Source organism: Ichthyophthirius multifiliis (genome assembly GCF_000220395.1).
Source record: "Ichthyophthirius multifiliis unplaced genomic scaffold scaff_1120509250365, whole genome shotgun sequence".
Taxonomy (NCBI): domain Eukaryota; phylum Ciliophora; class Oligohymenophorea; order Hymenostomatida; genus Ichthyophthirius; species Ichthyophthirius multifiliis.
In genome coordinates, this window is record NW_004086813.1 from 1 (window position 1) to 16,124 (window position 16,124).

At 15.3% G+C, this 16,124-nt stretch overlaps 3 protein-coding genes across 3 annotated transcripts, besides 28 other annotated features; 2 read left to right on the top strand and 1 right to left on the bottom strand. All coding sequences in view use genetic code 6, as the record gives it.

Annotated features, from left to right (window-relative positions):
• The first annotated feature begins 982 nt into the window (after positions 1-982).
• Positions 983-1,037: a microsatellite.
• A 125-nt stretch (positions 1,038-1,162) lies between these two features.
• Positions 1,163-1,736, top strand: IMG5_068590 (hypothetical protein). Its single transcript, XM_004036797.1, has one exon. It carries the CDS (start codon positions 1,313-1,315, stop codon positions 1,709-1,711), a length of 399 nt encoding a protein of 132 aa, XP_004036845.1. The 5' UTR covers positions 1,163-1,312; the 3' UTR covers positions 1,712-1,736.
• Positions 1,737-2,079: 343 nt separating this feature from the next.
• IMG5_068600 (hypothetical protein) lies at positions 2,080-3,098 on the bottom strand (the record flags this gene model as incomplete). The annotated part of the gene is made up of 3 exons (XM_004036798.1): positions 2,080-2,751; positions 2,790-2,828; positions 2,877-3,098. The coding sequence occupies 3 exons, from the start codon at positions 3,096-3,098 to the stop codon at positions 2,080-2,082; spliced, it is 933 nt and encodes a 310-aa protein (XP_004036846.1).
• A 514-nt stretch (positions 3,099-3,612) lies between these two features.
• Positions 3,613-3,647: a microsatellite.
• Positions 3,648-5,620: 1,973 nt separating this feature from the next.
• Positions 5,621-5,669: a microsatellite.
• A 210-nt stretch (positions 5,670-5,879) lies between these two features.
• Positions 5,880-5,931: a microsatellite.
• Positions 5,903-5,981: a microsatellite.
• Positions 5,913-5,966: a microsatellite.
• A 1,545-nt stretch (positions 5,982-7,526) lies between the features above and the next one.
• Positions 7,527-7,630: a microsatellite.
• Positions 7,528-7,632: a microsatellite.
• Positions 7,536-7,651: a microsatellite.
• Positions 7,586-7,651: a microsatellite.
• Positions 7,652-8,344: 693 nt separating this feature from the next.
• Positions 8,345-8,375: a microsatellite.
• Positions 8,376-10,917: 2,542 nt separating this feature from the next.
• Positions 10,918-10,952: a microsatellite.
• Positions 10,927-10,973: a microsatellite.
• An 846-nt stretch (positions 10,974-11,819) lies between these two features.
• Positions 11,820-11,868: a microsatellite.
• An 868-nt stretch (positions 11,869-12,736) lies between these two features.
• Positions 12,737-12,777: a microsatellite.
• A 199-nt stretch (positions 12,778-12,976) lies between these two features.
• Positions 12,977-13,062: a microsatellite.
• Positions 12,984-13,062: a microsatellite.
• A 552-nt stretch (positions 13,063-13,614) lies between these two features.
• IMG5_068610 (protein kinase domain protein) lies at positions 13,615-13,964 on the top strand (the record flags this gene model as incomplete). The annotated part of the gene is made up of 1 exon (XM_004036799.1): positions 13,615-13,964. A coding segment is annotated over one exon (350 nt), but the record flags the coding sequence as incomplete, so codon positions are not given.
• A 961-nt stretch (positions 13,965-14,925) lies between these two features.
• Positions 14,926-14,962: a microsatellite.
• Positions 14,926-15,006: a microsatellite.
• Positions 14,927-15,022: a microsatellite.
• Positions 15,023-15,215: 193 nt separating this feature from the next.
• Positions 15,216-15,295: a microsatellite.
• Positions 15,216-15,330: a microsatellite.
• Positions 15,243-15,333: a microsatellite.
• Positions 15,243-15,342: a microsatellite.
• Positions 15,269-15,368: a microsatellite.
• Positions 15,274-15,325: a microsatellite.
• A 710-nt stretch (positions 15,369-16,078) lies between the features above and the next one.
• Positions 16,079-16,112: a microsatellite.
• Positions 16,083-16,124: a microsatellite.

The window sequence follows — 16,124 nt, forward strand, 5'->3', positions numbered from 1 at the left end:
CGAAAAAANAAAAAAAATAATAGGATAAATTAAATATAAAAAAATTATCTCCCATATATTTATATTATAAAATTTATATAAAAAATCAATATTTAATATTCATTTATATAATAAAGTAATAATCTATTCACTCTAAAATATAACGAAAAACGTTAATACCAAGCCTCCAGTAGTACCGAATGTAGCTGATGTGAAAAAGTAGAACCTAAAAAGAAAGAACAGTAAAATAAAAATATGTGAAAATTAAATTAAATAAATTAAAAAAAAGAAAAATTAAATGAAAAGGAAGAGTAAAAAACTAAAAGTTAGTCTAATAAGTTAAAGTAGTAAATAAAGATGAAGGTGATGAAGAATTATTAAAAGAGCTTGAAAATAAAAAAAACAAAGGTGTAGATATTTCCCAAATTGTAAAAATGAAAAAACATGCCCTTATATACATCCTACAATAGAAGTAATATATATATGTATATATATTTCTAATTAAATAAAAGTGTACTTATTTTCCTAAATGTACTTACGGAAGTGCTTGTATAAATTTACATCCTTAATGTAAGTTTGGAAAAGCTTGTACAAGACCAGATTGCTTTTATGATCATCCTCCAGGTTCAAGTAAAATAAACTTTTAAATTATTGTTTTTTTTTACTTATTCTATTTTTTATAGAAACCAAAGGTATGAATCCTGTTTTCGGATTACTACCATATATGATGTAAATGATGAGTGGAGCTAATAAGTAAAGACCAGGAATTATCCCTAAAATAAAACCCCCATAAAAACCAAAATAAAATAATTAAACTGATGATTAATAAAAAATAGTTGAAGAAACCAAATGAATGATAAAAATAGATTTATATATTAAAATAAATTATTTGTTTTTTTTTTTTTTAATAACATTAAAATATAAAAAATAAAATAATATATATAATAAAAATATAATCACATTTTTACTAACTTTTTATGTATTTTATTGACTATAAGTTATGTATAAATGTTAAATCAATAATTATTTTATAAATGTATAATAAATAAATTAATTTTTATATTATTAAGCAATAATATATTAATAAATAAAAAGATTTTTATTTATTTTTAATTAATTAAAATTAAATTAATAAAAAAGGAAAAATACTAATATCATATTATTTTTAAATATAAACAAAAAATATTAATAAGAAAAACACATATTTAATATAATATGATAATAATTTTAATTTTTCGGTAATGGCGATATAAGTGATGTATCTCTTTCACATGAAGACTATTATTAAGTACTAGATGTATTATTAGATGATAGATTATCTCCAACCGGATTAATGAGATTTAAAAATTTGCATTCAGTAAATATGTATGGAGTAGCATTCATTCCAATATATTGTTTCCCTGTGGCATATGGAATATCACATTTTTTAACAGGAAGAGCAAGAAGATAACATAGTGGATATAGAAATTTTTGGACTTTAATGTCAATTGTATGGCCTTTAACTTGTTGGTATGGATATACAAATCCTATTCCACGAAGACTTTATACTGATATTTTATGTGCAAATGATTCTGATGGTGCCTATGTCAGAAACAGAATCAGATAGATGAAACCTGGTCTTTGGAGAAAGCTTTCTCATTAACTTTATTAAAAGAATTATAGATTCCCAGAATTAAATGAAAGTTTAATGAATACTGAATTTCCTTTAGATTTTGTTAATCCATATAAATGAAAAATAATTATTTTGAGTTATATTATTTTATTATTTTGGAAAAAAAAAATAAAAAAAAATAACATTTTTTTTTCTTTTTTTGAAGTATATTTTTTTTTTTTTCATACTTAAATAATTTAAAATATATTTTTATAGCCTTAAAAAAATATTTCATCTTCTATAATATTTTATTAACTTTTAACAAAAAAATATTCATAAATAATTTATATTGGTTAACTCTTAAATAATTTTTATTTTTATAAACAATTTAAATAATCAAATTCTAAAGATTATTTTATTTATTTTTAAACAGATTGAAATTTTAATTAATTAAAATAAAAAATATAATATATTTAATAGTATTGTTTTATCAAAAACTAAAATTTAGTTCAATAAATAAAAAACAAAAATTAAAAATAAGAATATTAATATTAATATAAATTATTTATATAAAACTATAATAAATGGAATTAATAAAATTTTAAATTAAATGTTTTTTCTGTTTTTTATTTTTCAAATATATAATTCAATATAATATCATACTTCTTTTATTTAATTAATATATTCATTTTATTTTATTAAAGAAATAATTTCATCAAATTTTATACATTTTTTTTAAACAATAACATCTACTTTATAAAGTTCTTTACTAAAAATGGAATTAATTTCATATAAAATTTAATCAAATTCTTCTAAATGTTTTTCATTTTTACATTTATAAATATGTATTTTAGAATAATTTTAGTTATGTATATATTCATCTACTTTAGATTCAAAACATAAAAAACATAGTAGTGCAGCAGCTTCTTTATTTTAATTTTTTTCTTATAAATCTAATCGACTTTCATGTTCGTATATTCCAGGAATTTAATCAGCAGATAAATATTAGCCATCAACATTGAGAGAATGCTTATTTTTTGATGTATTTAATTTATTCCCCAAATATGTATATCCTTAATTATATAGTTTACAATAAGGAATATTGTATCTTTTAATAAAATTCCAAACTTATTCATATTTCCAATAAATAATTGGATTTATTCGTAAAAATGGAGGGTATCCTTTTAAGATAATAATCATAATTAAAAAAAAAAATTACCTTTATCTGTATCAGAAGGAGAAACTTTTTCTAAATGTTCTTTTTTATTTTTAAATAAATATATATTTATAATTATAAATTATTTACCACAATAAGGATCATTTTAACGTGAACCCATAATTACTGCTTTTAATGAATAATCATTAATTAAAATTCATAATTGCTTTTTAAAATCTCTTTCCATTTTAATAATTTCTATATTGAACATATTTTTAATTTAATCAATGAATTAATCTACTTCTTCAAAAGATTAAGGTTCATCAAAATAAACAATTCTAATTTTTTAGAAATCATTTTATTGATTATCATTTAATCTTTTAATTAATTTATAATAACAAAATTAAATATTTAATTATTTGTCTTTTACTTTATTTAAGCTAAATATGTCAAAAACAATGCCACAGTTGCATCTTTTCCACCATTGAAACTTATAAATAACTCTTTTTTATTCCTAAATATTTTTATTTTTATTTTTTTAAAAATTACTTTTAGTAAATTATAAATTATTTAATATTATTTATACTAATATAATTGTAAGATATTTTCTAAAAATATTATGGATTAAAGTATATATTTTTAGCTTTAATCTTCTTTTATCTATTTAAGTATTGTTTATGAACAAATCATTTTTTAAAATATTTGTTTATAGTAATTTTTAAAAAAATATTTAATTAATTTTATATATATATAAATTTAATTTTATTATTTCTGAAAAGATTTTAAGTTTAGAATATAATATTAATTTATTCAGTATTTTAAATAAAATATTTATTTAAGTTTATATAATTATTTTATAAATTATTAAAATTCAATTTTATACAAAAATAAAATAAAAATTTATAATAAAAAATAAATTTACCTTAAATTATATATAAATAATTAGTTTTTATATAATTTTTATAACAATTAATCAATTTTTAACTTTATTTATTATTTTATTTTTATAATGATCAAGTCTAACGGAATCACAATATAAACAAGTATATTTTTAAAAAAATAAATAAAGTAATTGTCATAATAGATATAACATAGCTATAGCCTCTTTTTGATGTTAGTAAATAAAATCCATGGTGGTAATATAAGAAATATACAGAAGAAGAAAAATCAAAATTAAATGATTTTTTAGATAAAAATCAAAAACAAATTAGTGAAATATTAACATCAAACATTTTATAAAATATGAGCTATTTAGCAAATTTAATAGGTTAGTTCCAAATTTTTATAGTATATTATAGTAAAAAAATTAATAAAGGAGTATTTTTACCACCTATACTTGATGAATATAATGAATAATCAAATTCATTATAACCAATTTAAATAAACAAAAACTTATATGATTTGTAAATTCAAAATCAAGAGTAGTAAATAAAAGAATAAGATAATTATGACCAGTTAAATTTTTGTATTTTTAATAATTGTATTTTAGATTATTGTACTATGAAATTATTAAAGTTAGCTTTAAGTAAAACTCAAGTTCAAGTATTAAGGTATTATATATATTTAATTTTATATTTAAAACTTAAAATTAATAGATTTAATAATAACAATTTTGATGAAGATATATTATAGGTTTTGGAATAAATAATACTAGGTTAAATAAATATTATTAAAAAAAATTAATATAAAAAATAAAGAGAATAATATAGTTAAATTATTTTTTGATTGGAATGAATTGAATAATATTCCTTATAAATAAACATTTATTTTGAATTTATTTAAAAATTATCCTAATTTGGAATTTATTACTTTAAGAAATAATTATATTGATGATAATTTATTAAATTAAATATGCTAAACAATAATAGAAAATAAATAATAATGCAATATAAAATATTTAGATTTATTTTAAAATAAATTTTCAAATTCATATGCTATATCAAATTTGTTAAATAATTATAGAAAATTTGTTTATTTAGGCCTTGCAGGAAACAATTTATAAGATATAAAATGTATTTTAAATTAGATTGGAAAAATTCGTTTAACAGCAGAATAGTTTTAAGAATATAAAAAAAAAGAAACTGAAAAAGATCAAATAATTGCAAGAAATTAAAAAGTAATTTTATAGTTATAAAATAATTTAAAAAATAAAAATATTTATTTTAAATTAAAATCTTATTTATATAAGAACAAAGGAAAAAAGCCTGATGAAGAAGTTCCATTTTTAGAATAAATAAAAGAAATAGAGCCAGATAAATTTGCTATATGTTTAAATGAATAATTATAACTATTAAACCTTTGCCAAAATAAATTAAATGATTAAGTACATAAATCCATTATTGAAGAATTTTTATAAAACTCATTTGAATCTTTTTAATTAGGATTAACAAATAATAATTTTTTTAAGAATACAATTGAATAATTCAAAAAGAAATATGGCAAGAAAGTTATAATAGACTGACATAAATAAAAAAAATTATAGGATTTATTATTAAATATTAAAAAAAAATATAACTAGCAATTATTATTATTATTTTTAAAATATTTGAATTTTTGTTTGTACTATTTACAAATATTAAGCTAATATGTATAAAATATCCTTATTTTTTGTTTTAATAATATTATTTTTATAAAATTATATTTTTCTTTCATTATTTTTCAAACATTTGCAATTTTTAATAGATTTTTTTTTTTTTTTTTAATTAACCCAGTAAAACAAAACTATATATTTTTTTTTTATTTTATATATTATTTTAACTTGAGTATAAAAACTAATGTAAAATAAAATGTATATCAATATTTTTAATTTTAGTGAAAATAAATAATATTAAAATAATTAATTATAAATATAATAGAAGAAAAAAAAATATTTTAATAAATTTTTAATTTATAGAAATTATTATAATATATTTAAATAATTTTATATATTTATTATTATATATAAATTGTTGTGTTAATATTTTTATAATGAAATAAATTTTAAAAAAAATTTAATATTTAACTAAATATTATATTTAATATAAAAAACAAAGAATTTATTTAATATTTATAAAGGAACAGCTATTGTAATGTATAAATCTTAAATTGATAATTTATTTTTATATTTTTAATATCTATCACATGAAGTTTTCTATTATTTTTTTTATAATTTTTTAATTTTAAAAAAATAATAGAATAAAATAATTTAAAATAAAATAAATTAAAAAATAAGCAAAAATAAATTAATAATTAAATAAATAAATTAAAAAAATAATATAATAAATCTTCTATTAAAAAATTGATAAAATGAATACTGCCAATATTAAATTTGTTGAAACTTCTAAGCTATAAAATTTTATATGTCCAATTTGTATAAACGTATTTAATTAGCCAACAACAATATAGTGTGGGTAATATCTAATATAATTAACCTTAAAAATAACTTATATATATCTTTAAAAATAGGCATACAATTTGTTTAAAATGCATAAAAAATTATTTTAAATAATGTTAAGATAAATAATGTCCACTTTGCCGTACAAAAATAAATTTCTCCTAAGAAATATAAAATATTAATTTTGTTATTTAACAATGCATAGAAGATTTAAAAGTAAAATGTTTGAGTGAAAAATGCTAATGGATAGGCAAATTTAAGTAAATTTAATAGCATTTAACTTCCTGTAATTATATATAATAAAACACTATTATAATAAGTGAAGCAAATAAAGATTCATGTAATGAATTTTTAGTAGAAATATAAAATCCCGATAACTAATCCTAGCAATCATAAATTATACCGAACTAATAAAATAATATTTAAATATACGGTTATTTTGTGGTAATTTAAAATTTATCTTTTAATAATATATTTAAAATTATATAAAATAGATTAATTATCCTTTTTTACAAATGTCTCTTGATTAATTTCTTTACAATTTATAAATGAATCAATATGTATATTAATAAAATAGTTGTTATAATTAGAATAATATGATTACTTAACCAATGATTGGATTTAATTAATTTACATAATGATTTTCTAAGAAATTTAATTAAAATAAATTTTTTTATTTAATTATTATTAAAATAAACTAAAAAATATGTATAATATTTTAAATTATTTGATAAGCATATTCATTAATTATTATTTTTATTTTAGTATTTCTATTTTTTTTAAAAAAAATTATCTAAAATAATATGAATAGTTAATACAGAAAATTGATAAAGTTTCAAACATTGATTATAATTATTAAATTATATTTTCTTTTTTTATAATAATTAAAAAAAATATTTTATTATATATAAACTTATATATTTAAATTAATAAAATTAAATTAAAAAATAAAGGAAAAAATTCTTTATTCAAACTTAAATATTCATTATAAATATATTTATATATATATATATATATATTAATTAAAATTATATAGTTATACTTTTTTTATATATAGAAATAAAAATACGTATAAAAAAAAGTGTCTAAAATGATATTTTTTTTTTCAGATAAAATATCTATTAAAAAAAAAATGAAAAAGCAATAAGATAGACATATTTTAATATTAATAAATATTAATGTTATTTCATTTATATACTAACATTCTTTTGATTATTTAATAAAATAAAAAATATAAAGGAAAATTTTTGTATAAATTAATATATTTAAAAATAATAATTTATTATTCATAAAATTTAAAAAAAAAATAAAGTAGATTTTTATATATTTTTCTAAATTTTTTTAAAATAATATTAATATCAAAAAATAAAAAAAACAAATTAAAATTTTTAATATATAAAAATCTATTAATTATATTGAGAAAAAATAATATATATATATAAATATATATATATATATAAATAAATATATAAAAATATATATAAATTAATACATATATATATTTATATATAATTAAAATATAATATATATATAATTTAATTTAAAATAAATAAGAATAGATTTAAAGCATTTTTTTAATTATATAATTATTTTCAATTATTTTTTTATTAATTAATAATTTTATTAATTATATTTACATTTACACTTTATTTTTATGCTCTGTTTCTTTTCTTAAGAAAATAAATCCCTGTTTCGATTTCTTTTTGGTAAATATTTAAGTCGAAATCAATTTATTTTATATTAATTTGTTAATAACTCAAATTTTCCAAAAATCCTATCGCTAATTTAATTTAAGCAAAGCAATAACCAAATTAAGTTTTCATTTTATCTTTATTACAAAAGACATTTATGAAATGTATATTGGAATAAAGTCGGGTTGGACAAGCTTTTATAAGTACATATATAGATATTGGAAGTAAATTATCTGCTGTAATAGAATTTTTTGTATTAATTTATGTTAGTTTTAAAGCATTAATCATTATTTAAGTACTTTCTATTAAACATTCTAATTTTTCATTTGGAGATTTAACTTAATCTATAGATAATAGTGCTTTGATTTTTAAAATTTTTAATTTTATTTTTTTCAATATAAAAATAACCTTTTGCCGCAACATCCCACATTTCATCCATCCTATATTAAGGTTAAATTTCTAAATGCTAATAATTTATCCAACTTAGTACTTTCAATCTACAATATAAAGCCGTATCTGCATATGTTTATTCTTTGGGATAAATTCTTTTCATGTTTTTTTTTTTAAAATTTTTTTTTTTTAAAAATGTTACTTATCATATATTTTTCTCGTAATATATTTTTCTAAAAAATCGTTAATTAAAATTTAATCTTCTTAAGAATAGTTTTTGAATTTATAATTAATCTTAATCATTTCAAATAATTGATCTAGAAATTCAAATAACCTTAAATTTATTCCTACATTATCAATTCCATTAACCACAACTTAAGATACTTCAGGTAAAGAACAAAAAGAATCAATAAATGAAGAAATATCGTTACAATGATATTTTTTGGCATTATTAATATTAGCATCCTGCTTTTATTATTATATTGATAATTCTAACTAATATTCTAGATCTGAATTATGAAAGCATTATTCGAAATTAACTATTATTATATTATTTTCTTCTTCGTCTTAATTTTCAAATTACTATTATTATTTCGTATTTTGAGATTTTTTAATGTTTAACATTTAACGGATCTATGGAGATGTTATACATAATTTAATTTATTAGCTTTCTATAAATTCAAATAGAATTCTTGTAATTTTATTTTTCCTTAATTTTTCTATTTTCTCTTTTAACTATGAATTTTATCTTTATATTGTTGTCTAAGCTTTTAGATATTCGATTTTTGTATTTTCTGTTTATTTCAATAATTTTTAAACTCTGATTTATAATTATTAATCTATTTAATCATATAGAATTTATAAATTATTTTCTTGATATTATTAAGGTAGTTTTTCTAATATATTTAATAGGTATTATGCTTTTAAAACTATAGGTATATCATCTATTTAATTATTATATTTAGAAATATCTAAGTAATAATTCTTATATATAATATTTTTTTTAATTTTTTGTTATTTTTTTATATTATTCTTACATCTTAAAATATTTTTAATAGCTCCTTTATTTCTATATTTGAATAACCTATAAAATCAAGTATATTTTTCAAAGGTTCAATTGAAATTAAGACTTATTCTAAAATATTTTATACCTTAAAAATAAACTTTTATTTAAAAAAAAAAAAAAATTAAAAACACTATTTTTCTTTAATATTACTTTTGTTTATTAATCGTCATCTAAACCTTAGATATCTTTTAAAATTGGAAAATACTAATGATTAATTTTATAATCTTAATATAAAACATTAATCTAGAAAATATTAGTATAAATTTGATTAGATTTAAGAACATACCCATTTTTTAAGTCTTTTCTATTAGAGAAAATTTTATATTCATCATGACATCTAAGAATTCTCAAAGCTAAATCAGGAATTTTTACATTAATTTATAAAATTTGAAATTAATTTTTTTCAATAACTTAACATAAAGTAAAAATATTTTCCATATTTATAAAAACACAACTAACTTTAATAGAATTATTATTGTTATCTTCTTTAAGAATTATATTTTTGACAAAACTTTCATTAATTAATAATAGATCTTTGAAATAATTTTCTAAATTTTTATGAATATTTAAAATATAAGGATTTAAATATTTTGAAAAAATCGAATTTTCTTCATATAATTCTTTATTGAGAATTCTTATGAATAATTACTTCACTTAATTTAAATTTTATTCATGTTCAAATTTTATAAGTTTTAATATTTTTAAATTCTAAGAAAATTCAAATTAAGAAATCAAATAACTTTAGAATAAATAAGAACCAACTATTTTATTTATTTATTCTATTTTTATATCTTAAAATCTCTCAAGTGTAAATATTTATATCATTTTGCAAATAATTTTTATAGGAATAGGGATATTATATATATTTTTAAATAGACTATCAAATACTATATTAGTTAAATTTATTAACTTTCTTATATTATATTTCATTATTTTATTTACTTGTATATTTTCTTCATTTAAGTTCATTTATTATATATTATTATTTATTTATAATTCATTTTAGTTATCAAAAGATTTATTAAATCTAAATTAATTTTATTAAAACTCACATTTTAGATTATCAAAAGTACTTTAATCATTTTTTGAAGAATTTAATCTTGATTCAAACCTTGCACTTCCTAAATTTTTGTTTATTTTTTGTTATAAAAAAAATATTATATTACTTATTCCTTCATCTAAACCTACAATTTTTATTATTTAATTACTAACTGTATCACTTTAAGGGCATTTTATTTGGTCATAAGTCCTTATTATTTATTCATAATTTTAATTTTGTTCATTTAATTATTATGTTTAAAGCTTTGTATTTGGTGTAAAAGATTAAGTAATATTTCTTTTCTATTATTAAATTTAATGAGTAACTAGATATTTTTAAAAATCTAATTTTTAATTTTCATTTTTTTATTAATTTTCTTGTAAAAGTCTTTTTTTAATTCTTTCATTTTTTTATTAATTTAAAAATAAAACTTATATATATTTTTTTTTACTCTTATTAATTAATTATAATATGAGTTGTTTTAGAAACTATTTATAAGAATTCTTTAAAAATATATTTAGTATAATGCTAAAATTCATTTTTTTTATTAAATTCGCTTAATAACTTCTAATATATATTATTTTAATCAAATGTTATATCTTTAATTTCTTTAGATATATTAACAATTTCCTTAAATATAGATATAATAAAATAGATATAATAAATAAATTATAATTAAAATTAAATACTTTTATACATTTTCCCATAAAAAATAAAAGATTATTATTTTTATTTTATTCATCAATAATATTTTCAAAAAATGTATTTAATAAAGTTAAAATTAAATTATTTAGTTTATCACTTTAATCATTCCCATAAATTTATAATATTTAAAATAACAAATTTGGATTTTCATATAAACTATTTATAAGATTGGATACAAAAGGTTAACAATCTTTAAACAGCTTATTATGATTCTCAACAAAAAAATATTCATTTTATTAATTCAATTATTTATATTATAATTCATTTAATTCTAAAAATTCCATATATGTTTTATAATAACTTATATGAGCTGTTTCTATTTATTCTTAAAACTATTACTTTTATTTGTTTTCTATGAATTTAATAAAAATAACTTTTTATTTTTTATAAAAATGAACCTTAAAGTATTAGAATATGTTCCTCTTTTAATTTATTTTATAAATTGTCCCAATTTTAAATGCCAAATAAATCCTCATTTTTAGGTTTTATAAAAATACTAGGCCTTTGGGAACAATTTTCTTAAGGTTATTATAAATTAACTTATATAAATTATTATTTATCTGTTAAAGCTTCTATATTTTATAATCTATTAATATTCTATTAAACTGTATCTCCATCTTAAAATATATTTTATTATAATCTTTAATTTATATAACTTGAAATTTACAAATCTTATATAATTTCATGACTATATTAACCTTCTAAATCTAAATAAAAACTATTATCATATTGATCAGTTAATTTTTTCATTAAATGATTTAAATAAAAATATAATATAAAATAAAATAATCTAACTATTATAAATTTTTATAAATAAATTATATATTTTTTATTTATTTTTTAATATTCTTAAATTTTTTATATTAATTTAATTTTTTTAAAAAAATTTATAATTTTAATAAAATAAATAATATTTTCAAATTTTTTTTAAAAAAATAAACTTTTTCTTAAAATATTTATTATTTTTTTCCCTTTATAAATACATTTAAAATAATTTGTTTTCAATAGTCTATTTATTTATAAAAAAAAATTCCTCGTTAAATTAAAAATTATAATAACTCAAAATGAAAAAATATCAAAATTATTATAAAAAGGTATAATAAAAGCCTAAATGTAAAAAAAAAAAAGACACCAAAAAAAATTAAAAAAAAAAATATAAATAGCAGCTAATAATAATCAAAATCAATCTTATAAAATTGAAAAGTAAGAAAAAGCAAATAAATTCATTTTAAATTTATCCCATATTTAATATTAAACTTCTGTCTCAAATCTTTTAGAAATTAAAGAGTAATAATAAATTGCTTTGAAATCTTAAAGATAGTCAAAATAAAATCAAAAAAAAATAAATTTACAATAAGATATTAGATACTAAGAATGTTATTAAACTTCGTAAAATTTAAAAAACTTGGAAATAGAAAACGGATATAATATATATTAACAAACCAAAGATTAATCAATATAATTAATTAATTAGAACTGTTTTGAAAATATTTTAGAAAGAAAAGAACAAGCTATATCAAGAAAAAGTGAAAGAAGTTTAAATTCAAATAATTTTACTGATGTAAGTAAATAGAATATATTGGAAATAAATAAATTATAAGTAAATATTAAAGAGAATAATAAGTAAAAAGGTGAAAATGCTTTAAATAAAAGAAACTTAAATAATAAAATTTAAAAGAATTCAAATAATTATAATTTCTTACCACGAAATTATAACAAATAATTAAAGAAAATAAAGTATTTTAAATATATATATATATATATATATATATATATATATATATATAAATAAATAAAATAATTAATGTATATGTATTATAAATAAAAAAAATTAGCCATTTTCAGCAAAAAATTATTACATTAAAGCCTTAAATATAAAAAAAGAGTTCAAATAATATTAAAATAGACCAAACTCTCCTATAAAAAGACTTTCAAATATATATAAATTATAAAAAAATGCAGTTAATAATTTAAGTTTTATTAGCAATAGAATAAAAAAATAGCAAAAAGAAAATATTGAAAATAAATTATAATAATAAAATATAGAAAAAATAATACAGAAAGAAAATATAATCTAAATCTAATAAGTTTAGAAGTAATTATAATAATCTTAAAATAATTTAAATAAATCAATAATCCAATAGAATATTTTCGATACTAATATAAATATTAATTAATTTAAAATAGAGTAAGAAATTGGAAAAGGTTCTTATGCAACAGTTAAGCTTGTGACAGATAAAACTACTTAAATTTAATATGCCATAAAAATTTATCCTAGATTCGTATTATTAGATCCTTAAAAGATGATAAATGTTAAAAGAGAAATAAATTTATTAAGAAAAATATAACATCCATCTATTATAAAAATGCATTTTGCAATCGAAGATAAACAAAATGTATATTAAAAAAATATATATAATAATTCTTTTTTTTAAAAAAATAAGTAAATAATAATAATTATGGAATATATAGGAAAATTAAGCTTGCATTAATATTTGAAAATACAACCAGAAAGAAAACTTAAAGAAAAAGAATTAAAAAATATATTTAAGTAAATAGTCGAAGGAGTTCATTATTGTCATTAGAAAAAAATTATACATAGAGACATTAAATTAGAAAATATTATGGTTGATACTGATACTCAAACAGTTAAAATTATAGATTTTGGTTTTAGTATTTAAGTACCTGATAATAAAAAATTAAATATATTTTGTGGTACACCGTCATATATGTCACCCGAAATTATTTCTAAAGTCGAGTATTTTGGTTAAAAATCAGATGTTTGGGCTCTTGGAATCTTACTTTATGTTATGGTTTAAGGAAAATTTCCTTTTAAAGGAATAAATGACAATGATTTGTTTTCAAAAATTAAAAAGGAAGCTTTTCATTTAGTAATGAAATTAATGAGAATATTAAAAAACTAATCATTAAAATCTTATGTTTAAATCCTTAAGATAGGCCAAGTACTTATGAGGTTTTTAATTTTTTTTATAAGTTTATTATATTTCAATTAGATTTTACAAGACGAATGGTTATAATTTTGAAGTAGAAATATAAATTATTTTTATGTTTTCGTTAAAATATTTACTAATTATTAAAAATTAATTTTTTATATAATTTTTATAGTTTTTTAATATATTTATGTATAAGTTTAATAAAATAATATATATTAATTATTTAAAATATAAAAAAGAAGGTATTTTTTAAATTTATAAAAATGCGTTTATTATATAATAATAAATTATTCATAAAGACTTAATTAGTATTTTTTAGAGATCGATTTTTTTGTATTTTTTAAGTTTTAAAAACACTCAAGATATTACTATTATTATAAATTCTAATCTAAAGTATTATTTTAAATAAAATTATTCGTATTTAAATTTATTATAGTTTTATTTTTTTCTTCATTTAATTATATTTTAATATGATTTTCTAAATTTATTGTTATGTTATTAATTTTATTCGAATTAATAATTTATTATACCATTAAAATTATTTTCTAATTAATAAATATTTGTATTTGTAATTAATTTTATAATTTTTTTATTATTTAATTAGTATTTAATTAATAATTTACATTATTCTATTCTTTTTTCATATTAAATAATTATCTTTTCCAATTAATTATTTCCCTTAAGATTTTTATAAATTAAGAGTAAGAGCAGAATGTATATTTGCTTGTATTTATTATTTTTGGATTTATAAATTTTAAATTAACTATCAAATTAAATTATTATTTTAAATCAAACCAAGTCTTTTTTAATTTAAAATAACTTCTTGTGTATTTGATATTTTTCGTATCTGCAATTTATGATTAATTTTTTTTCTTTTTTTTTAATGTTAAAAGTTTATTTAAAATTTAAATTTTTAGTAATTATAAATATAATTGATTTTTTTTAAAAAAATATTATTAATTTAACATTTTTAGTTTTTATAAAATTTTATATAAAAAAAAAAATTTAATAAACAAAACTGGTATATTTTAATAAAAAAAAAAATTATTAATAAAAATAAAATATCAAATTTTATAAATATAATATTAAATTATAATTTAATGAAGTAAGCTTTTTTATTATTATAAAAATTATTTTTTTATCAGTTATTTATCTAATATTAAACCAATCTTTATAAATATATTAAGTTTTGCATTATATTAATATTATTTTAAATAAAAAATAATTAATAATTGTATGATTAGACTGAGAATAAGAAATTAATACAAACTAAAAATAATAAAAATTAAATATAATTTAAAAATAAATAATAAGATATATACAAAAAATAATAAATATAAATAAATTAAAATTAAATACAAAAATATTAAAAAAATAAATAAAAATATTTAGCAAAAAAAAAAACAAAAATTTAAAAAAGAAATTATTTTTTATAAAATATAAAAATCAATAAAAAATGAACAGATCAGATATTTTATTAGAAGATCGTTTTATAGTAACTTAAATTAAACGAGAAGAAATGTTTGCAAAAGTATAAAGAATAACTGCAGAGAGTGAAAGAGATAAGATTACAGTCGAACTAGATATACATTTCGATTTATACCCTATGAAATAAAATGAATAATATTTAATTATGATAACAACTTCTTTAGGTAATGCATATGAAGATAAAGGTATATATGTGCCAGAAGAGTTTGATAGAGAAAGTATAAAAGACAAATATGATTATGTTATGCATGGTAAAATATTTAATGTTACTTAAGATAACGCAAAACCTAAACATATAAATGTTTATGCAAGTTTTGGAGGACTTTTGTTAAAAGTAAATGGAAAAGAAGAAGATTTGAAATATTTCAATTTAGATTCTAGAATATATATACTTATTAAACTTTCTTGAAATATTCATTTTAGAATTTTTTTTTATATTTGTTATTATATAAATAAAACAAAAAAAGTATGATAAAGATTTTTATTAGATAATCTTAATAATAATGTTTATTGACAATTGTGTTTTTAAATATAAAACAAAAAAAATAAAAAAGTAAAATATTATTAAAATATAAAATATCTATAAAGTTTATTAATAAGTGTATGATAAGCAATATAAATAAATTAAAAAAAAAAAAGAAAACAAATAAATATATATATAAATATATATATAAATATATGAATATATATAT